Here is a 24,053-nt window from a genome sequence, read left to right on the forward strand (position 1 = left end):
AATTTATTTTCAGAAAAACAGTATTCATTATTATTTACCACACGCAGTGCTCCATGCAATCCGTGCCCTCTATAATACCCCCCGCTGGTACCCCAACATCCCACCCCCCGTCACTTCAAACCCCTCAGATTGTTTTACAGAGTCCATAGTCTGTCATGATTCACCTTCCCTTCCAATTTACCCCAACTCCCTTCTCCTAACACCCCTTGTCCTCCATGATATTTGTTATGGTCCACAAATAAGTGGAACCATATGATAATTGACTCTCTCTGCTTGACTTATTTCACTCAGCATAATCTCTTCCAGTCCCGTCCATGTTGCTACAAAAGTTGGGTTTTATCCTTTCTGATGGAGGCATAATACTCCATAGTGTATATGGACCACATCTTCCTTATCCATTGTCCGTTGAAGGACATCTTGGCTCTGTCCATAGTTTGGTGACCGTGGCCATTGCTGCTATAATCATTGGGGTACAGATGGCCCTTCTTTTCACGACATCTGTATCTTTGGGGTAAATACCCAGGATTGCAATGGCAGAGTCATAGGGAAGTTCTATTTTTAGTTTCTTGAGGAATCTCCACACTGTTCTCCAAAGAGGCTGCACCAACTTACATTCCCACCAACAGTGGAAGAAGGTTCCCCTTTCTCCACATCCTCTCCAACACATGTTCCCTGTATTGCTAATTTCGGACATTCTAAATGGTGTAAGGTGATATCTCAATGTGGTTTTAATTTGAATCTCCCTGAGGGCTAATGATGATGAGCATTTTTTCATGTGTCTGATAGCCATTGTATGTCTTGATTGGAGAAGTGTCTGTTCATATCTTCTGCCCATTTTTTGATGTGTTTGCCTGTTTCTTGTGTGTTGAGTTTGAGGAGTTCATTATAGATCCTGCATATCAACGTTTTGTCTGTACTGTCATTTGTAAATATTTTCTCCCATTCCGTGGGTTGCCTCTTTGTTTTTTTTGATGGTTTCCTTTGCTGTGCAGAAGCTTTTGATTTTGATGAAGTCCCAGAAGTTTATTTTCGCTTTTGTTTCCTTTGCCATTGGAGACATATCTTGAAAGAAGTTGCTGTGGCTGATATCAGTGCTGGAAAAACTCCTTCTTATGCGGGCAGTCTATGGAGAAGGAGAGAAGCGTGTCCCTCCCTCTGCTTGTGCCCACATCTCGGGCACAACCCGATTCATGTTGTGGGGGCCTTGCTGTCACTGTGGGAAGCTGACGGGAAGGTGGAGTGCAGGCTTTGCCGGCCCAGAGCCTGTGGCTGCATCCTGAGGAGAGTCCTCCTGGGACAGGAGGGTGGAGCCCACCCAGAGCATGGGCCTGGACCAGGGCGTGTGGGAGGGCTGTGCGTTGCTTGGGGACTCACCATCCCTCTTCCTGCCTCTCAAACACCTCCTGGTCCTCTGTGGGGGGCCCCCGGGCTGCAGCTAACTGGTTAAGGGATGGGCGTTATGACCCAGCAAGGAGACACAGGCACTGATTTCCTGCTGGATTCAAACCAGGGACTTGGCAAGGCAGAGGCTATAGGGCCCTGATGTGGTCATGAAGGGAGCCAGCAGAGGCAGAGGAGCCGAGCAGGGCAGGGGGAGGAGAGGCCCAAGTTCTAAGGACATGGGCATCCCCTGGATCCAGCCAGACCTGAAGCCAATCAGAGCCCTGTACTATGCTCCATGTTAACCAATAAATTCCTCTCCTTGTGTACAAGTTTCTTTTCTTAGGGAAGACTTCTGGGCAGGGAGAGCAGCAGAGACCCCTGACTTCCCCCTCCCCAGCACTGTGGGGGGGACTGTGAGTGTGTGAGGCCCACCCCATTTCAGCTTCACTCTGCAGCAGGGAGGCTATGGTCCCCTGGGGCTTAGGGCCCAGAGAGAGGATTCGTGGAACCGAGAGGGACTTGGAGGGGATGGACAAGGGAGGCTCTTCGTCCCACCACATATGTAGAGTCTGCTCCCAGAAACCACATTCTCTTTGTTGGAGCCTTTCTTGAAGGCACTAGAGTGGAATGATCCCTCTCCCGTGAGATAGGAAACAAGAGGCTGGTGTGGTCTTCCAGCCCAGGTGGCTGGGCCCCGACCCACGGTCCCCAGTGAGGCCTGTGTAGCACACAGCAGCCTCGTGGGAGGGGCCCTCTGCGCAGGAGTGGCGTCAGTCCAGGTCCTGCTGGCCTCTGCTCTCAAGCTGGACAACCTAGATGGAGAGGTCACGTGATTGTCCACACGATCAGAGCCCAGCATTTCGCTCTGAATTAGGGTGGCGGTCACGGGTTGGACAAGCAGCCATGAGCGGTCCCCAGGATCGTGAGGATGCAGGAAGAACACGGAGCACATGCGCGGGACGAGTTTGGGGGATGGTCCCTGCCGCACAAGACCACAATGGACTGTATCTCTCCCCGCGTGTTTTTTCTGAGGTGTCGACACCTGCATGGCCTCTGAACCCCATTCCTGATTTGGGGAAACCCATCGGGGCCATCCTGGGCACTTCTGGAAGCCAGTGGCGTCCCTGCACTCTGCCCTCCAGAGGCCAGTGACACAGACATCCCCCCAGGCATGATCCCCGAGAACATCTCTAGACATGGCCTGTTTTCCCCTGGCGTGACTCCGCCCCCGAGAACTGCGGGCTGGACATGAGTCTGACTTGGGGTGACTCCTCTGGATCCATGTCACCTACGCAGATGCTTCCCTCGATCACCAGATAGACGCTGCGTCCATTGAGTCCGTTTTGATCGCTGGTGCAATACGGTCCTTGTCTCAGCTCATTGTGGTCAGTGTATCGGGGCTCCCCGCAGGCCAGCCTCCCTTTCCAGCCCATGGGCTACACTACCTGTACCGGGGGGTGCGGCCCACGGGCACCAGACTCCGCACTGGGCCTGGAAAGGGCAGGCGGGCCTTGCCTTGTAGGCTGGTCTTACGAACCCCTCCTTCGCCACATAATCACTAACCAGAAGAGGAACGGCGAGGCTGGGCAGCCTACAAGACGTGAGCCCAGCCGGATGCCAGAGCTGTCTGGAAGTGACAGCGAGGGCCTCCTGTCCCCATGGCTGCTCCTGTGAGTAACACGGCAGAAACAGCACACGACCGACCCACGTCTCTTGGCAGACACGAGGACAGTCACGATACTGCCACCCACAGAAAGCTTTCCAGCCCTCAGCGGGAGCCAGCTAACATCTCCAAGATGGACACCAGATATAGGGAAGCACCTGCGTCCGACTCACCGCATCCTCCACGCATTGGAACTGCCAGGGCCAGCTGGCGCGGTATAGGAACAGCCGCAGGTCAAACCTGTTGTCATCGGGGCTGTAGCTCTCCGCGTGGTATGCGGGCGTCAGCGTGGTCATATTGTGTCTGTTTGCCGTGTACTTGGAGAAGCGCCTCACCCTGTCAGCCACCTGGTGGGTGAGGACAGACAGGGCTGTGGGTCGCGGGGCATAGGGACCCAGGCCGGGACTCCTGCTCAACTCACACTGCGCACACTAGTGCCCCCTGCATGCCAGCCACCCCCTGGCAGCCACAGATGAATGTCCCCGTCCCAGGGTGGCTGTGGGGCTGTCCCAGGTGGCCCCAGGATGCCGCGTCAGTGGAGCTGAGCAGGGCGAGTGGGAAGACACATGGCGAGAGGATTCCAGGTGATTCCACGGGGACCACCACGTGAGCCGGACGGCCGGCAGTAGTCCCACGCAGAGGACCTGACAACTGGGCGCTGGTGTCCCAGGAGACAAAGCGCCACCATTTTAGGCCACGCAAGCCGACTCACTGCCTCCAGCCAGACCATCCCTGCGGGGACTGAGTCTGCGGCTCCCTCTGCGGACTGGAGTGCGCGCCGTACCTGCCGCAGGGAACATAAGTCCTTCCATATGGTGACGAGTCTGCAGAACATGCTGTAGGGCCCGGCCTTGGCGACCTTCCGGAGGCGGCTGTAGATGGACAGCTCCGTGTATGTCATGCCCATGTCTTCCTGCTGAGGAGGGAGAGGCAGCAGGCTGGTGCTAGAGGCGAGCTTGGGGTCCCCACGGCCGGTGGGCCTGGGGCCAGGGGGAGGGACAGGTCCCCACGGGGCCACAAGTAGACGTGCGGTCTCACTCCCCATCACCACCCGGTGCCATGGAGCCGGCGTTTGGAGAAAGGACCGGCCTGGTTCTGAGGGCTGAGGGATTGAGGTCTGTCCAGGCTCCAAGCCCCAGAACCTACAAACTGTGGGTTTATTTGGGAAAATAAAGGTTTTTGTAGATGTAACAGAGTGAAGGAGCTTGAGATGAGCTGGCCCTGGGCATGGGGAGCCTTTGTACAAGATGGAACGGGACACACGGGGAGAAGCTGCATGAAGACAGAATGGGGAGTGTGTCCGTGGCCCAGCATGCCCCAGGAGCTGGACAAAGGACCCCCCCACACCCTTGGAGTGTCCCGGTAAGGAGTAGGACCTGCAGATGACCTGATTTCGGCCTCCAACACAATGAGAGTGTCCGTCATTTAAGCCGCTGGCCTGGGGGTTTGGCTCCAGCAGCCCCAGGAGGCTGATGCCAGGACCAAGGTCAGGCAGGGCAGCCTGACAGACCAGCCCTGCGCCCTGCCTCAGGGATCCTGCTATCCCTAAGAATGAACAGCTCAGCACAGACTCCTGGGTCATACCGGCCATGGGACGCCCCTAGCATGGTTCGAAAGAGCCAGCCTCCCATGGAGGCTCACATAAACCCCTCTTGCATTTCTGAGTATTTGCTCAAATCCCCTCTCAACTCTCAAGAATATACAACCAGAGCCGACGACAGCCGACGGTGGCACTGGCCTTTCTGGAGAACAGCAGGACAGACCTCACCTTCATCCAGGGTCTCCAGGACCCCCAGTGACCAGGCCCTCCTTCCTGTTCCCCACCGCCCACCTAGTCTTCCTCCAGCCTCAGCTCCAATGTCACCTCCTTGGGGAGGCCTGTCCTGCCCCCATCAGTACACAGTCACCTTTGGGGCACCCAGGTCCATGTGTGGGCAATACCAGGAGACACCTGGAACCCTCGTGGTTACCTCCCACTCATCTGTTCTGGAGACTCACACAGATGGCTGAACCAGCTAGCTCAATGCCGAGCCCCAGGGCCCAGCGGGTCTCGCCAGGGACCTCTTTCAGCGCCCACTTCTGTGTGAATGTTTTCCAGTGCGACACTTGAATTCTCTAGATTCAGCAGTAACACTTGGAAGCTTTAACACCCCTTTCAGTGATGCACAGAACTGAACCAGAAAACCAACAAGGGGATGAGAAACTCGAACCCTACAAACCAACGAGCCCTAAGCGACCTCTCTAGAACATTCTGCCCACGACCGCAGAGCACGCATTCTCCTCAAGGCACACGGGACGTTCTCCAGGACAGACCAGATGCCAGGCTGTAAAACCGGCCTCTATCAATTTCAGAACACTGGAAAAGCCTGCTTCCCAACCGTAGAGGAAAAGGGTAACAGACTTGGGGACACACAGAAAGTTCAGAAACCCCCAAATACACGGGACTCCAACTGCACACTCTCGAGTAGCCAACAGGTGAGAAGAAATCACGAGGGAAATCAGACCTCGCCCAGAGGTGCACGAAAATGACGACGAGGCATAGCATGGCATCTGGGGTGCAGGGGTGTGGCAGTAAGGGGGGATTTATTCAGAGAGAAGCCCTCACTTTGCTCCTTGTGCCCCACAGCAAGAAGTGCGAGCTGACTGTCCAGCACACGGTAGGAGATGAGAAAGAGAAGACAGAAAGGGGCTGCAGGACGTCAGGTGCTTCCCGACACTGCAGATGAGCCAGCGGCTCAGGAAACCCGGAAAACAATTCCGTTCATGGGAAGACGAAGGAGAAAACGTGCTTAGAAATGAATAACGGAACAAGTGCACGTTCACGCTCTGAAAACTGCAAGACGTTGAGGCCGTAAGAAGCCGAGAGTGAGGAGGGAGACTCGTCACACCAGGCCTCAGAGGCTGCTTTCTCCAGAGGCGACACCCGCCAAGCCCAGCTGTGCTCTCGGCACACCTGCCATGGAGAGCCAAGCTGGCGCCGCGTGTGCCAGGCAGAAGATGACACTCCAACGGGCGTCCAGGGGGCCCAGAGCAGCCAGAATACGTTGAAAGAGAGGGACGAAACGGGAGGACTCCCACTTGCCGACTTCAGAGCTTCCTACCAAGCAGCGGTGGCCCGGGGGGTGCGGCCCTGGGGGGGGACGGACCCGTGGGTCAGCAGAGTCTGGAACTGCATCCACACACAGACCCCTGGTTTCCACCCGGATGCCGAGACACGTGCGGGAGAAAGACTGTCCCGGCAGCAAACAGCGCCGGGTGCCAGATGATCATGTCTGATCCCTTCCTCACACCACACACTAAGACAGCCCAACCAGGTCACGGACTTCAAAATGCGAATCATGACAAACTCTCGGGAGGAGCACTGGTAAATCTCGGTGGCCACAGGCGCTGGCAGCAGGACGGTCAGTTGTGACAGACTCTGCAATGGCCCAGGGCCACGGAAGCAGCACCCCGCTGCTGATGGCCCTGACTGCCCCTCCTGGCTCGTAGGCCAGCTTCGACTGGAGGGGACAAGAACGGTTCTGAGCTCGCACCCCTCCCACCTGCGAGAGACCTTCCCCAACTCCCCTCCTCCAGGGCATCAGCCTCAAGAAGGCCAGACTGAAATGTCAAAGGAGCAGTGGGACAGGCACTGCGCTGGGCTCCCTGGTTGCTTGGGGCAGTAAGGAGGCCACGGGGGAGCCCAGCTTGGACTCGAGGATGCAGGGACATGGGGAACGGGGACAGAGCCGCCAGCACTACCTCATCCATCTGGGACACCTTGCCGTCAGTCAAGGGCTCCAGCTCTGCGGTGGCCGGTGCTGCCAGGATGCTGCGGCCAAGACACACAGGACAGTCATCATGGCTGCTACAGTGCTTGTGGGCACGGGGAGGTGACCCCCACACCAACTGTGCCACACTCAAGGGCCAGCCTCCTGCAACTGCCCTGTCGACCCTGAGTGGGCTGGTTGGGCTGGGCTTTCCTGGGAGATGTACGTGGATGTCGGGGGGCTTCATGACCTGGGGAAGGAGCCGCGGGCAAGAGGCTACCCCACAGGGCTTCTCTGGCCAAGCACCGTCCACATTCAGAGCAGGTCATGCATCTTTGTGGGGCCATCCTGGGGGCACCTTCCCACTAGGTACCATGGGCACACTTGGCCACCATCACCAACAAGGTCTCCTGATATCACCCAGTGTCCCTGGGGGCCACCTGGTCATAAGACCCCACATGCCCACTGAAGGGCGGAGCTGTTTCCATCAGGCAGGAGGGAGCTGCAGCATGGGGTGGGGGGGGCACAGCCACGTCACGCGGGAGGCATTCACTCCTGCAGGGCGGGAAGCTGGAAGCGTTCCATGCAGAACTGGACAAAGGCCTTCAGGTCTGTCTTGCTGATGCCACCAATGGGGTTGATGTCTGCACCGGAGCAGTCATACTTGGTCAGGTAGCCGAGGAGGCTTCGGGAGTGAGCACAGGGTTTCCACGGGGCTGACCTGAGGGGCCACAGATCCTGCCTGGGCTCCGGCCCCTCATCCACGCCCAGCGCCAGAGCTCGGCCGCTCAAAGCCATCTGCAAATGGGCAGAGCCAGCAGATGACCACAGGGCAGTACTCAGCAGCCCCGAGAAGGCGTGGGGGCCGGGAGACGGGCCTGGGAACGCTGAGTCCCCGGCTGGGAGCAGCGCGTCTGAAGGGCGGGCAGTAGAACGGGAGGGCGTGGGGAGATGCTGAGGGCTGAGTCCTTAGGAGCCCGTGGGGACCTGGCTCTCCACGCCCGTCAGCAGCCCCCGCCCCCCTCAGAAACCTCCTGCGGGGCAGGGTAATCCTGAAACACACCCTCATCCTCTGCCCAGAACCTGTGAACTCGGGACCCCGAGGGCATCAGGGACTCAGCTGAGGACTGCAGGAAGGTGGAGATGCTGCCCTGCCAACACCTTGAGATTAGCCCAGGTGAGATCCACAATGATCTTGGGCCCCATGGATTGGCGAGAGGACACTGCGGGCTTGACCCAGGGACTCCTAGTCAGTCGTGACCCATGCCCTCCAGCAGATGCCTCCTTCTGTAGCCACCTCTGGATGGCAGGTCTCCACCCTATCCCCAGCGCCCCCACTGCCCCTACCCCCACCCCACAAAGTGTTTCCTAACCCCGCCACATGGTGGTGAACCGCCTTGCTGGTGGCCTTCCGGGCCTGGCCTCTGCCTGTATCTGCTGAGCTCACAGTTAGACTCCAGCACGGACACAGCCACTGGCTCCGCCTGAGTGTCCCACATCCGGTCTGGCTGCAAACACAGCTGTCCCACGAGCACGGGGTCCCTCCACCCACATATCTGACCCTCTCCTGCTGCTCAAGAGAAAGACTGAGCTCTTATTCCTCCAGACTCCTCCCGGAGAGCAGGGCCTTGGGCATAAGCGTCCCAGAGCACCAAGCAGATGGGCGGGTAAAACCTGGTGCCTCCTTGAATGGGGCTCCCCCTGACCCCGAGGTGCTTCTTGTCCTGTTGAAGGGGTAGCTGAGTGGAGACAGGGTCTTCTGGCCAAAGGGACAAAGGATTCCATTCCACCATATGCCTCTGGTAGCCCGCCCCGAGACGCACTGGGAGATGACCGTGTTAGGGACAGACCCTGCGGGTGAGACCCCTCAGGGCAAGGCTCTGGCCTGGTCTGGGTCTTAGCACAAAAGCCTGGAGGTAAGTCCCGTTGGCGCACAGGCTGGACCTCAGGACGGCTTTGCTCAAGGAGACCCTGTCCTGGACTGAATGTCTGGGCTTCCCACAAAGTGACAGGCTGAAGCCCGCCCCTCAGTGTGACCATCTGGACGTGGGTCCTCGGGAGGTCACGCGGCTAATGGAGGTAACGAGGGTGAGGCCCTGACCTCCGAGGCCCGGCGTCCTCACCAGGAGGGACATTAGGCTTCTCCCAGGCTGCCTCGTGAGGGCACTGGGAGAAGGCGCATCTGTGGGCTGGGGAGGGGCCTCGCCAGGGATGGAGCAGTGGGGGGGGGCGTGCTAACGGCCGGCTGCTGCCCCGGGGGGCCAGGCTCTCACCCCAGCTCGCTGTCCCGCTGTGGCACCCGCAGGTGGGGACAATCCACTAACAGGCGGGTTCACAAGCTCCAACGACCAACCCCTTACCCGCTTGTGAGCATAGGTACCGCCCTACCGCCCTTGCCTTCCCGCTCTCCCAGGGCCCACCTTCCCTGCCCCCTAGGCCACATCTGCTGGGGCCGCACGCGCTCCCCTCTGGCTTGGGCTCAAGCCTTCGCCGCCAGCTCCCTGCCCTGGCCTTCCCCACACCCAAGCAACAAGCAGAGCAGCCCCTCCACCCGCTCTGGGCACCTGTCCTCTCGGTTCTGCAGCCTGGCAGGCTGTTCCCCTCGTACCGGGAATCTGGTCCCCCCCACTACCTTCTCCATCAACATTCAGCCCCAGGGCCCAGCTGCTCCCGTACCTTAAGCAGCATTTTGCCGTCTACAGGCTTCCAGATTGGGGGTGCGGCTCGCCCCTGGACTCCAGAGTCTCTATCTTACTGCCCACCACACACGTCCACGGGGGCGTCTGGAGAAGTGTCAAAGCTGACATTCTCTACACAGGACCCTGACCTCCTCACCCACTTCCTGCGCCAAATGCTGGTCCAGCCTCCAGGGGCTCCGGTCAGCGTGGGCGTTCCCCCCACACATCTGGTCCACCAGCAAATCCTGTCGGCTCCCCTCTGATGCCAAAACACACCAGGAGCCCAGCCCGCCTGGCCACCAGGCCCACCCCGCAAGGCTGCAGGAACCGGATGGACAGGAGGCGCACCTACAGTGCCCGTGCATCCCTGACCCACCGGCACCTCCAACAGGGCAGACCGCGCTCCCCATGAGGCCTCTGGGCTCCCCCAGCCGCTCTTGGGCACTCATCCATCACTTCCACTCTGCCATTGGCCCACCAGGGCCCTGACCTCCCCTCAGTCTCCTGCATGGGGGACAGAAGCCCCTAGAGACCTCAGTGCCTCCTGTGGGCCATGCTCTGTGCAGAGGAGTGTGCATACTGCAGCCTTGTGTGGGGGGCCTGCTTGCACCATCGGACCCGGCTGGCACCCAGGTTTGGGGGAGTGTCCCCACCCATCCCCTAACAAGAAACAGGGTCTCCCTGTTTGGAATTTCTTTGTTCAAACAGTGGTGTGTGCTCCCTCCTGCTCTTCTCGGAGTGGAAGCTCGGTTCGTGCCAGGGGAAAGGTGACCGTGGGACTAGCCCCAGGCACAAGTGCTGGGCACTGAGCCTCTGACACACCTCCCTGTCATCACAGGTGTTGGTGGGGAAGGACGCCCGTCAGGGACGCTGCCCTGGGAGACAATCTGGAAGCCTGGGCCTGGTTTTCCCCGCATGCCTTCTGCTCTGTGTCCTTGGCTGGACTCGACCATGGCCATGAGTTGCACCTGAGTCTCCGTCTGTCTTCCAGCAAGCACAGGGCACGGGGCTGGCAGCTCACAGCACCAGGACCCAGAGTCTGTGGGTCACCTGTCCTCTGCCTCGTGCTCACCCCTCATCACCTGTCCTTGCGGCTACCTGGCTCCCACATCCCTCTCTGCCACCATCACCTGGCCCCCGGCTCCACACGAGCATGCAGCTGGGCACAGCTGGCGTGAGGGCTTGACCCCACCTCTGGTGCAGCCTTGGCACGGGGGCTCCCGGCCTAGCTCCCCGACCCGTCTCGCTCGCTTGTCACCACTCCCCTCCAACATCCAACGCTTATCCTGCGCCCTCTCTCGGCTGGTGACCACCTCCTGTCTCGCTAAGGAAGGTCATGGCCCTGACCCTATGCCACCCTGACTCGTGTCTGTGCTGTCTTCTCTGTAGCCTTCTGTTGCTCTGTGGACACACAAGCCAGGCTCCCAGTAAAGCGAACCCCCACTAGGCCGCCTGCTCTCATCTCCTCGTGACACCGAACAGCTGTCCACCCACATCCCCCTTCTTCATCAGTCATTCTTTTCCCTCCCTGCTAGACCTCTCTCATCGGACCTGCTAGACCTTTCTCATTCTACCTTAAGAAAACACCCTCCTCGTCTCACTGCTCCTTCCAGCTACCACCCCACATCTCCTCTCTCTGGCAGTGTGAAACTTCTAGAAAGAGCTGACCCCAGGACTCCTCACCCGCTACTCTCTGACCTGTCCCAACTGAGCTCCCGGTACCTCCCTCAGACAAGACGAGCTGTGCAGAGAAATGACAATTGCTCTCTGTCCTGGTGGGCTCTCACCACAGGACATTTGCACAGGCCGTTCTCCTGACTGCATTTCCCTTCCTCCTTCATAAACCAACTTCTCAAAGAGGCCTTCCCTGGCCACCCTACTTAGAAGCCCAAATTCACAACCCCTCCCCCACCATGCCTACCCTGGTTTTCTCTATAGACTTTCCACTTCCTACACACATGATTAGTTTTCCTATTACCTGCCTCCTTCCACTAGAGTAAAATGGGAATTACTTTTCTGTTTTGTTCATGGCACCAAGAAGACCACCTGACATGTGACCCACGTTTTATCAATTCCTCGAAGAGTGAGCAAATCGGAATGTAATGGAACCGAAGTTAGGATGAAAAGTCACATTTAACAGAGAACCAACACGGCCGAGACTGTAGACCAGAGGTCCCCCCAAGGATGCGAGCAACGGGGAGATCATAGATGGGGATACAGTGAGGGAGAGTTGTCCAGCAGGGACAGAGGAAGGACAACTGAAACATTTCTGTAGACAGACTTCTATGATCTGTAAGAGGCCTGGTAGCAAAAAGTGATGAAAACAGATAAATATGTAAATAGGCACCATGGAGAACCTTTAAGCCCCCAGAAGCCCCTACCCACCCCCCCGCTGGAAAGAAACCACTATTGTTGTTTGCTTTGATATTAAATCCCAGAAGACAACGGTAAGAATTGTGATTGGGAATGTGCAATAAAATCGTTACAGCAGCGGCACCATATCAACGATGACAAGTCAAACCCGTGTGCGAAGGCCAACAGAGCAAAACATGCCACCATTCCCCACTCCGTGGGATTCAGGACATGCCCCAGCTGCCCACCCCTCCTGAAACATCACTTCCTGAGAGAAGCACTGATGGTACCAGAAAAGCAATGAAAATTGACAAACTGTGCATGAGAATGGTGAGAATATTTTTTACCAGCTAGAGGGTGCTAACCTCAATTTGTCGTAATTAGGAAACAGGATCCAGAAGTCCAAAGTGGAGTTTAACAGAGAAAACATCTGTGGACATTCAAGGACGTAGGAAGATTTAAGACCTTCATGCCACAGATAGGAAGATGGATAGATGAACAGGTGAGTGGGCAGACTGATGGACTGATGGGCAGATGGACAGATGGAGGAATGGACAGATGGATGGATGGACGGATGGACAGACGGACGGATGGGTGGGTGGATGGATGGGTGGGCCGATGGACAGATGGACTGATACACAGAGGAACAGACGAATAAATGACAGAGGAAGTTCCTGACGTCCTCTGCTAACAAGGAGCAGTGAGAACATCTGAGCAAGACCCCGCCTAAGAGAAGCGGAGAGAAGAAGCTGGAGCAGTGCTCCTGGCCTCCGACGCGGACACGAAGATTCAGCTGAAATTTATCTGAAGAACAACAGGGAGGCTCTGAGTGTTTCTGAGCAGCAAACAATATGAGAAAGTATGTCAAGTCCCCATCAGACACAAGCTCTCTGCTTGGGAATGAGAACTGGACCCAGAGCAAGGACCTAGAACATGCTGGAACTGCCCAGGAAAAGAGATGGGTGAGACCCAGCAAGGTGGGTGGGGAGACAGATTCCGACCCAGAGCGAAGGGCCCCAGGCCGGGTGCAGGGCCGGGCCGGGGGGCAGGGACCTAGAGGGAAATGGTGTGGACCTGTGTCCACACCCGAGTCATTGGGAAGCTCTGGAGCAATGACGTCCCGTGGGCACCAGACGTGGCCTGTGCCGTGGGGAGATGTGACCCCCACAGCATGCGTCTCACAGACAGTGAGAACGGGAAGGGGCCTGGAAACACCATTTTGGGGAGCACGCACCCTCGGAAATCGGGGCCCTTGGGAGTCAGGCGTGCGTACCTCTCGTCCACGTTGGCCGATCCGAGTACTAGCTGTCCTCCGCGAGTGCCCCGGGCCCAGAGGCTCAGCTGAGCAAACATATACACCACGACCATCCTTAGCTGAGCCTGGGAGACATGACGGGAAATGTCACCCTGTGCTGGACATGGCGGGGGCACACTGGCTCCCCCCCGTCCCTGTACAGCTCCAGGGAAAGGGGCTCCAAGTAGTGTAGAAGCTTTCTAGCATGCAGAGGAAGCAGAGTCCCCAGGGCCTGACCACCGCCACATCACTCACGCAGGTGCGACGGCCAAGACAGAAGGAGCCGGAGCCTGAGCCGGGGAAGACAAGAGCGCTCGGGGCAGGATGGGCCCCCCGTCGCACCCCCTTCACAGCTGGCATTTCAGGTGGAGGGAAGGCCACTGTGGTCAGAAGGAAGGGACAGAGATGGGATAGAGCGCAGCAGCTAGAGCCCAAGGACCCTCCACCAACCAGCCGGCTGGGGCCCCCAAAAGCAGCCTGGGAGGGATATGGGGAGCCACTCCCTGGAGATGCAGGAAACTGACACACGTGTGCCTCACATCTCACTAACTTGCACACACATGCTTGTGCACTCGCACACACGCACGTACATGCGTCCACCCAGGCAGCCCTCACAGACAACCTGCAGCCTCCTGCTCTCGCACACGCACACATGGGGGCAGGCACACCCTCTGCCTGGTGCACGAGTCCCCGTGCTCCCTGCGGCTCCCGTGTGAGGACGAGCGCCCGGCCGGAGGCTCACCTGCATGTTCTGCAGGGCCAGGTTCTCCCTGCTGCTCCCTCCATGAGCCGCAAACAGAGGCCTTCGACCCGTCACCAGGCTAAAGATGCCCACGACGGCCGTCACCGTGGGCTCAATGTTGAGGCCGATGTGGTGGCTGCCAGGGAAAGGGCAGGAGTGCATGGGGTGTGTGTGCACACGTAACACACACGCAACCCTGGATTCACCATCCAACCACGTGAAAGTGTGCACTCCGCGGGCGAGCTCTCGGGGCTGCATCCAGTTCCAAAATGCGCCGGCACCCGGGACACAAGGACAACGGGAGGCAGGGGTGCGATCAGACACAGCGAGTGTCTGGGGGATCTGGAATAGTCTCCCTAAGCCCTGGCTCACAGGAGGCCCTAGGAACCTGTTCAAGCCTGGACGCGTGTCTAGCCAGGAGTGTGGGCTTGGGCGAGGCTTCCAGTGCCACTGGTCCCGCCCCAGAGCCCCCACCCCACACCTGCCGCCTCCTGTACCCGCCGATCTGCTGGGCCAGCTCCCTGGCTCTGCCACACGTCTCCTGGGGTGAGTTCTCACTGGCCATGTAGGAAGTCAGCACGTGGCCGGAGAGGTCCCTGGGGTCCTGGGGGGTGTAGCTGAGCTCGTCCACGATGGTCCAGACGTCAGCCAGCACTTCCTGGTCTGAAAACCACCAGATGATGGGAAGCGGGTGGCGGCCCCCTGCTGCGTGGAGCTCAGAGCCCAGTCCCTCCCTTCCCCTGGGCAATGTCTCCCCAGGTGGAGCTTCCCCCTCGTGTTTCCGGCGTGCACGTTAAAGGGATAGTCGACGCAGGGTGCATGGGGGAGGATCTCGACCCAGGTCTGCCTGAGCCCAAGGCCCAGGCCACACGGCCAATGCCCAGCAGCAACAGCGGGCTTGACGGCCACGGCCACGCGGGCCTGAGCCCCAGGGAGGGGCTCTAATGGCCTGCTGTCCCCACCTGAGCACATCTGCAGAGCCCCCTTCTCCTGCGATGGCTGGGACCCGAGGACCCCTCAGCCCAGTCCCCACCTCGGAGCCTCTCTCGGGCCACAGGACACTACCTACTTCCCTGCTTCACGGCCTTGCATACCTGGCAGCACATGGAGTAGACGATGCAGGCAGTGGCCGTGCTGTCCACCCCACCACTCAGGGGCAAGAAGAACCCGGCCTGGAATGGGCCAACCACAGGCAGGGGTGAGCAGAGCCTTGGCGGAGCAGCGCACCCCGAATTTAGCCTTGTTCCACCCACAGATGCGGGGGCAGAAAGGCGCATGTTTCAGACGGATCTTCTAGAGGGAAGGGACCTCTCTGTGCAACAGGCACGTAGGACTTGTCCTCCACAGGCAGACGGCACAGGACTTGTCCTCCACAGGCAGACGGAACCACTGGGAGATGCTGTCCTGGCATGCTCGGTGTCATCAGACAGGACCCCGAGATGGAACCAAACCTCCACAGACCCTTTGGCCTTTGCCTCGCGTAGACTAAGCAGCTGACGGAGGCAGCAGGAAGGACGGAAGTCCCAGCGGGCCACAGACTCAGACACAAACACGGGAAAGCTTACCTGCCGGCTACATCTCAGAAAGTCCCAGAGCCAGCATGCGGGTCCGAGGCTGCGGAGCAAGGGGGTGCGTGAGGTCGGGAGCCGCTGACCCGGTCAGCAGTTCACATGGGCCATGTGCCAAGGTAGGAGCAGCGCCGGGAGAACTGCCGGGGGGAGGGGCTCCCGATTCACCAAGTCTCTGTGATAAGCACTTCATGGGAATTAGCACATTTTTGTCTCCAAACCGCCCTGGGAAGTAGGTGATTATCTTTTGGCCCCGTTTTCAAACAGAAAAACTGAGACACAAAAAGGAAAGGCCAGGCAGGGCGTCCGAGCCCAAGGCCCCGGCACGAGGAAGCCAGGCCGCCTGGCTGTGCCCCCCACCCCTCCACCCCGATGCCGCCCGGCCTCCTCACGGAGTGGTCACCCTGAGCATGGTCTGGGAACCAGCTGCCCACACGGCTCTGGCCTTCGCCCCCCTGCAGGGTGCAAACCACTACAGTGGGCGAAGGGGGCACCCCGGGACCAGCACCCCCACCCTGGGCTCACATGGGCGGCCCACCTGATCTCCTCCTCGGGACTATGGTACGTCTACTCCATGGGCTCTGACGGCGGCTCCAGCAGGTCCTCGCGGCACCAGAGGGCGAAGTCCACCTTCACACGGGGGTAGGGTTCACCTTGCTGGCCTGCGGAGGGACAGTCAGGACAATGTGACGCCTGCGCGGCGCCAGGGCTGCGGGAGTGCGTGTCGGATCTCGGCCGAGCCTTCGCTCCCAGTGGGACGGCTGGAGTTGAAAGCGGTCGGGACCGACCCGCGTTGGAATCCTTGTGCGTCGAGGGGCTGCTGCTGTGGACAGTCTGGAAGTCCCTCAAAGAGGAAGGCATGGCGTGACCGTGCGGCCCAGCAGCTCCCTGCCCGAGTGCAGGCCCAAGAGAAGCCGCTTGCACAGAAACCCGTACACGTTCGCGGAGCGTCCGTTCATCAGACAGAAGGCAACATGGGCCTTGTGCCCTCCGCAGGGGCTGGTCATCACCGCAGACACATTCTCTGGACGTGCTGCTCCGTGACACAAGCCAGACATGATCCCATCCGTGCGCCATGCCCACAACGGGCAACCCAGAGGCCGAAAGCAGGCTGGTGGCTGTGCAGGGCAGAGGGGGCACAGACGGAGCCTCGCGGCTCCAGGTTTGTTCGAGCTGCTGTGCTGAGTCGAGGGCTGTGCCTCCCCGTGAGTGTGCCAGAGGTCCCCGCAGCACGGCCACAACAGCGTCTTGGTCACGTGCTCAGGAACAGTCCCTGGGGCGCTGCGGAGCACCTGTGGGCCTTCGTGGACTCACTGCCAGGTTTCGAGATGAAATCTCTGCCCTGTGGCTTCGGACGTCCTCCAAATCCAAGGTGGCGGCGAGGACCTCCTGGAGAAGGGGTCAAAGAGGAAACCCGATTCCCGCTCCCCCCCACTCGCGTGGCAGACTTGGCCATGCTCACAGGTGCACCACATCGCACACGAGAGTCACACCTTCCAAGGCAGGGACGTTCCCGGGGGACCAGGGAGAGGGGACAGCCGGTACTGCGGCTGACTCGACGCCCTTCCACTCACTGTGGCCACCACAGCCTCCAGTGAACTCAGACACACAGCAGCGGTGCCTCAGTCACGGCACAGGGCCACGTCTGCCACATCTGCCACAGACTTCTGAGATGCTCAGGATCAAGGGTTCCTTTCCTGCTTCCCATGGGCTGATTGGAGAGGAGATGGCCAGAGCTGCTGCTGCCCCGCGACCAGGAGAGGCAACCCCAGATCCAAGCCCACACAGAGGAAGCCAGGCTAGAGACGGCAGGGGGCTGGACCAGAGCCCTGGCGAGCCACGTGCGCGGCCAGCAGGTGCTGCCTGTGTGATCGTGGTGACATGTCCCTGCCCTCAAACCCAGGTGAGACAGGAGTGTTAAGAATATAAAAATAACACGAAACAGAAAAAAAATAAAATTTCAAAAAACAGCAAAAAAAAAAAGGTTTTGATTCATTTATGTCTTTATGAAAAACACCTCCTTGTCAAAGTGCGTCACTAGAACATTGTCACTACAGGCTACAGGCAAGTTGGGGTAGCGAGAGCCGGTCCTGTGCACCGCATGACACGGGGCCTGTGGCCCCCACACTCGTGTGAACAGGCCTGTGGGCAGCTGCTGCCGTCAACACCGGGCCCGACCCCAGCTGGACACACCCACACAGAGAAAGAGAAAATGGAGCGCATGTGTCCTTTGGTCTCCCTGTCATTTCCCAAACTGATGGGTCACCAAAGCCACCGGGCTCTCCACAGGACAAAGCCAAGGGAAGTGTGAGGCCACAGAAAACAAAGAGAGGCCAGATGATGTGAACATTTTCGTGAGAAGAAGCCTCCACTCCACCTTCCCCAGGACGGGTCAGCGTCCACAGAAACGCCTGAGGGAGGCGTCCAAGGAGCCAGCCAGCCTGTGAGGTTCGTAAGAGCCCAGGAAGCACGTCGTGGGGAGGGGGCAGCACCTCTTCCGCTCTGTGCAATGGCCCTGTGTGCCACACAATTTTCTGATCATTTTAGGTGGTCATGGAGGAAGTGGCAGGACGGCACGGCTTTTGGCCCAAGGACCGCCATGCCCTCTCTCCCTGCACGCTTGGACAGAATCAGAGAATTCCAGCCTGAGAGCCCCCTTGCGGAGACAGGAGGCAAGCCCTCAGGTTCTTGTGCGCTTACAAATCAGCTGGGCATGTGCTTAAAACACAGGGTCCCCAGGGTCCAACCGTGAGGCCTGGCTGAGGCCCAGAGCCTACAGGGACACGCACACCTGGTGTTCCTGGTACAGGTAACCCCCCCCACCCCTCCGCACTGCCAGTCAGTCCCGGGTCAGGTGCCTCCGGCTCTGATGTGCAGCCCAGCATCTTGGCCATGTCGTCCTGGCCTGAAGACAGCTGGGCATTCCGGCGGGACAGAAGACGACGCACTGCCTTCTGCAAGAACTTGACCTTTCTGTCAAAACCTCCTGTCTCCATGGTGACCAATGCAGAGACCTGCAGGCCTCTGGGGATAGTGTCACACAGCAAGCGTGGCCCAAGGGTCAGCTGGGAGGCAGGGAGCATCCCTGCTGCTGAACTCCCGCCCTGCACCAGCCAGGAGGCATTGTGGAACTCGCTCTCTCCGCTCGGAAACCCAGAGCGGTTTTATAACCACTGCCCTGCCCACAAGCCCAGCAAGGCCACGGAGGTACCAGAGGTCACCTCCCCAATGTGAGCTCCGGCAGGGCTGGAGGAGTTCCCGCAGGGAGTGAGCTCGTGCTGCCCCCCCTGCCTCTGAATCAGCGTCTCCCCTGTCCCCACCAGCAGGTGGCTTCCGAATGAAGATGGCAGACGCCGTGGGAGGGCCTGCCGGGAACCCGGGGCTGACTTTCTGGGCCTGCGGCGGGACCCATACTTGTGTTCGTTTCTGGCAATAATAGCCATTTCCTCTTGTTTCGAATTTAAAAGCAAAAAACCAAAAACAAAAAGCAAGAGCAAACAGTTCTCCACAAGGACTTTCTCTCAGCCGCCTCCACTGCAAAGGACATTCATGTCCAACGTGGCTGGATGGGCTAGCGGGACAGATGGTGCCCAGACCCACGTCCTCTGGAGGAAGGCGAGTGTCCACCAGTTCCGTACAGGCAACCTTGGCTCGCCCCTCCCTGGTCCCTGACCCACCCTGGACTGCGGTGACGCCCCTCTGAGCTCTCCCAGGGCTCCGGTGCAGACACGCCCACCCATGGCCTGCTGGCTGCGTCCAGTGAGACCACACAGCCCCACGGTGACAGGCCCCCCCGGAGGAGCATCGGGGCTTCCAGGATGTGGGGACAAGGGGGACATGGGTGCCGGTGGCATCAGGCCTACAGCTAGCACAGACACACGCATGCCTGGCCACGTGGGGAGCAGCGAGTGGGTCTTGAGCTCTCTGTTGAGCTCCCCTGTGCTCCGCTCCTGGAGACACGGGCCCCCCGCCAACGACCTCCATCGCTGTGGGGACCAGGACTGACGCCTGCTTATTCCCGAGGAGGCTCTGGTTCCACATCCTCCCTGGGGCCCCAGGGTCCCTTCTCTGCTGTCAGCACAGCCGCCCCCCACCCCGCCCCAGTGTGGTCACCTCTAGGGGCACACACGAGTTTGCTTACCACGTCGTCCAGGGAGAACTGGGACCCCTGTGCGAAAATGCAGCCGTTTATGGCGATCAGGGCGCAGCTGTTGTAGTAGAGCCGGTCCCCGTCATAGCCCTTCTGGCTGGCCAGCAAGTAGATCCCACCATTCTGGAGAACACACATGGCAGCAGGACCTCACCTCCCTGTCCTCAGCCCTCCTGCCACACCAGCAAGAGCACCCCTGCAGGGAAACCACACACACGCTGTGGGCCCTTCCAATGCCTGTCACCACCCCTAGCCCCCAGGCCCCCAGTGCCCTCACATGACCAGAGGAGGTGGGAGTCCAGGGAAGACAAACTCCACACGGCAAAGCCAAGACCCCAAGCTGGCTTCGCTGACCCCAAGCCTATCCCGTGACTGTGTCATGCTGCCCATTGAGAGAGGCCACCTCGAGGGCACTCCCCGTGCTCTGGCTCAGCGCCAAAAAGCCCGCAGCTCTCCTGCAGCCAGCGTCATGACCCTGGGGACAGGTCCGGATGCTGGGGAGTGAGTCTGCGGCCGCTGGACACCGTGAGCCAGGAGTCCTGCTCCAAGGAGCAGGGATGGCAGCACCTGCCTCCCTGGTTGCCGGGGTTTAATTAGGTCAGGCAGATGGGGCCCCAGGAGAGGAGTCCATGCAAACTTGCTGAGCCCTGGCTATAACCACGGGCACCTGCACCTGCCACGCAGGCCTTGTCCACCTGGGCTCCGGGGGCTCAGGTGTGGGGGACGCAGCACTGGCCCACAGTGCACACACCCCGGCATCGTGGCCTAGTGCCTACCTTGGCGGTGGACATGGTCACCAGATCAGCCCTGGTGTGGGCTTTGCGTAGCATGTGGTGGCTGCCCGAGGCATTGGTGAAGATCTCCATGCCGTCCTGGCCCATGTCCACATGTGGGCTGCGGGAAGAGGTGGTTGACAGGAAGAGACGGGCTGCACGCCTGCCCCGCCCTCCCCAGCCCCAAGGTCTCCAGGCCACGCCGCCAGGGCTGCTGCGCACCGGCCAAGCCTGACCTGTGGGGCGTCCAGAGCTCCTCACAGATCTTGCTCCCAAGGCAGGTGTCCCAGGTGGCCAGCACTGTGTCTCCAAAGGGCACGGTCTCCTGCAGCCGGAGGACAGGGCCCATGAGACCCCTTGGCCGTGTCCCATCCGGGCTGTGTCCTGACCTCACCACCCTTTTCCTCCCCATCCCAGTGTGGAGTAGTCCCAGCCCACGCGCCCTGGCACCAGCGGGCATCTCACTAGCTTGGGGCTGTGCTCTGCGTGGCCGCGGGGCTTACTGTGTCACTCTGCACTTGAAGCTTCCGTTGGCACAAATTCCCCACAGTCATCCTAGTTATTAAGAATAAAGGGTCTCATTTAGCAAGGGCCACTCTACGCCAGCCGTGGCACTATGCACCTTTCTGCGTCACCCACGCTTTCACTGGCCTGACCTGGTGGTCCCACCCCTGTGCCCAGAAGGACCCGAGGCTCATTCAAGAAACCTGAGAAAGATCGCCCAGAGCCCAAGGGGCAGGGCTGGATGCCAGCATGTCTATCACCAAGAGCCACGTTCACCAACCACACATGGCAGGAGCTCCCCAGGAAGGCACCGAGCCCCCCTGGGCTACTGGGTGGGGCGTGGAGGCCCTGAGCCCCCCACATACTGACAGGCCACGCCGACGCCACTGCTACGTGCCGGCATGGGTCCAACTTGGCCACCACCCGTAATCCCAAAGTTACAGAAGAGGTGTTACTTTACTCAGCCAAGATATGATCCCGAGGCCTGGAGCACATCCTAGAACACCTCGCCAGGCTCCCTGATCTGTGCGTGTGCATGTGTGTGTGTGTGTGTGTGTGTGTGTGGAGTACGACATTCATACTGCCCACGGCAAGAGCCACAGTGTAAACCTGGCCTTTTCTTCTCTGATGCCTCCTGCCACGGATGGACAAGGTCACTGTTCACTGTGGCTGTGAGGACAGCCCTCACCCAGGGGCCCTGCTGGCTGCTGTAGGACCACTGCACCCCTGCACGATGACCATGTGGCAAACGAGAGCACGTGGGCATGGCTGCAATCCACACCCCATTGTGAGAAGGCCAGAGTCAGAGCGACAGGCTGGTGAACCACGTAGCCAAAGCCGGGCTCATGGACTGCCCTTCCTCCTGGGGCCTGAACTGTCCGCGCAGAGACGGTCCTGGGCAGTCCTCACCCTCTTCCTGGACACATCCCTCGACCTTAACCCACAGTTACTGAAGCCAATTCAGGGAACCACCGTCAAGCAGCTACCCTGCAAAATCCTTCCAGTGGCAGATTCTGTCCCATGTCAGCCCCGTGTATCTCTCCTGGGATGGATTTTAGGATACACCATGATCCATAAGAATGAAATGGGGAGCATCCTACTGTCAGGATTGCAGTAGACATGTCTGTTTCAGACACAGACACACGGACACATACAAACACTCACGGAGTCTGTTCTGGGTCACAATGGCTTTAGAATGTGCTCACTGCCGCAGTTCAGGGTCAAAGGAGTGTCCAGGTCACTTGGGAGGTGACCAGACCTGCCATCACCTCAGGCATGCCTGTCCCTGACTGTCCGTGCAGAAGGCACTGAGCCCAAGCTGGCCCCTGGAAGGGCCTCGCTCACAAATCAAAGCCCGTGCCAGAGGCGTAGTCTGGCTCCCAGGTGGAGGAATCAGTGATCAAAAACCTCCCAAAAAACAAGAGCCCAGGACCTGAACGGATTCCCTGGGGAATTCTACCAAACCTTCAAAGAAGAAATAACACCCATTCTCCTGAAGCTGTTTCAAAAAATTGAAGCAGAAGGAAAACTTCCAGACTCTTTCTATGAAGCCAGCATTACCCTGACCCCCAAACCAGGCAAAGACCCTACCAAAAAGGAGAATTTCAGACCAATATCACTGATGAATATGGATGCTAAGATTCTCAACAAGATCCTAGCAAACAGGATCCAACAGCACATCAAAAAGATTATCCACCATGACCAGGTGGGATTCATCCCTGGGCTACAAGGAAAATTTGGAAAATTTTCATGAAGAACTTGTTTCACTATATCTTCTAGACCTCTTTCTTTCTCCTCCCCTTCAGGGATTCCAATAACTCTGATGTTGGAACGTTTCATGGCATCATTTATTTCCCTGATTCTGTTTTTGTGGCTTCTAAGCTGTTTGTTCCAGGCTTCCTCCTGATCCTTTCTCTCTATCTGTTTGTCCTCCAGATCACTAATTCTATCTTCTGTCTCAGTTACCCTAGCTTTGAGAGAATTTAGATTAATTTGGAACTCATTGAGAGCATTGTGAAGCTCATCCCTGGTAGCTTTCAACTCTTCCCTAATATTGAAAACATGATCTCTGGTCGTTTTCAGTTCGGCCCTAATCAATTCTGTTCGGTCATCCATGGCTTTCTGCAACCTAGCTATTGCTTGGGTAATTGTTAGCCTGAATTCTCTTTCTGACATACTGTCTATGTTGATAGCCATTACCTCTGTTGCAGAAGGTCCATCCTCTGTATTTTTCTTCTGTTGGGCTTTCCTCCTCCTAGTCATTTTTGTGAGAGATGGCTGAATGGGTATGTATTGACTGTGGTGCAGTCAAGGTGCACCCTGGAACGCTTCTTAGCAATCAGGGTTCCCCACCCAAATGAGAGGAAAAAGAAAAGGAAAAGAAAAAAAGAGAGAGGGAGAGAGACTGGAATGAAAGGTGAGATAAAAGAGAAGGTTCCGGGGAGGAGTCAAGATGGCGGAGAAGTAGCAGGCTGAGACTACTTCGGCTAGCAGGAGATCAGCTAGGGAGCTCATCTAAAGATTGCAAACACCTGCAAATCCATCGGCAGCTCGAAGAGAAGAAGAACAGCAATTCTAGAAACAGAAAAACAACCACTTTCTGAAAGGTAGGACTGGCGGAGAAGTGAATCCAAAGCGACGGGAAGATAGACCCCGGGGGGAGGGGCCGGCTCCCAGCAAGCGTCGGAGCAACGGAGCACAAAATCAGGACTTTTAAAAGTCTGTTCCGCTGAGGGACATAGCTCCGGAGGCTAAACCGGGGCGAAGCCCACGTGGGGTCGGCGTGACCTCATGTCCCGCGGGGTCACAGAAGGATTGGGGGTGTCTGAGTGTCGCAGAGCTTGCGGATATTGGAACAGGAAAGCCGGCTGCAGAGACAGAGCCGACAGTAAGCTCGCAGCTCGGAGTTGCCTTGAAACGGTCGCAAGCTCGGTGAGCTCGGAGCGTGGCCGGAGGTTAGGCAGACGCGAGTTACTAGGAGCTGTTCACTGAGGGCGCACTGGGGAGCGGGGCCCCGGGCTCTCGGCTCCTCCGGGCCGGAGACCAGGAGGCCGCCATTTGTATTCCCATCCTCCGGAACTCTACGGAAAGCGCTCAGGGAACAAAAGCTCCTGAAAGCAAAGCCGAGCAGATCACTCAGCCCCGGCCCCTGGTAAGGGCGGTGTAATTCCGCCTGGGGCAAAGACACTTGAGAATCA

At 58.6% G+C, this 24,053-nt stretch overlaps 1 protein-coding gene across 1 annotated transcript; it reads right to left on the reverse strand.

The window, feature by feature from the left end:
* Positions 1 to 2,153: 2,153 nt before the first annotated feature.
* LOC122912200 (glutamine-dependent NAD(+) synthetase-like) lies at positions 2,154 to 23,076 on the reverse strand (the record flags this gene model as incomplete). The annotated part of the gene is given in 16 exon segments (XM_044257660.1): positions 2,154 to 2,195; positions 3,220 to 3,393; positions 3,831 to 3,959; positions 6,788 to 6,857; positions 7,349 to 7,480; positions 13,099 to 13,205; positions 13,862 to 13,997; positions 14,359 to 14,524; positions 14,931 to 15,033; positions 15,427 to 15,475; positions 15,968 to 16,091; positions 16,740 to 16,818; positions 19,571 to 19,702; positions 20,356 to 20,473; positions 20,589 to 20,677; positions 23,056 to 23,076. Coding segments are annotated over 16 exon segments (1,671 nt in total), but the record flags the coding sequence as incomplete, so codon positions are not given.
* Positions 23,077 to 24,053: the final 977 nt, after the last annotated feature.

This window comes from Neovison vison, chromosome 7, assembly GCF_020171115.1.
Source record: "Neovison vison isolate M4711 chromosome 7, ASM_NN_V1, whole genome shotgun sequence".
NCBI lineage: Eukaryota > Metazoa > Chordata > Mammalia > Carnivora > Mustelidae > Neogale > Neogale vison.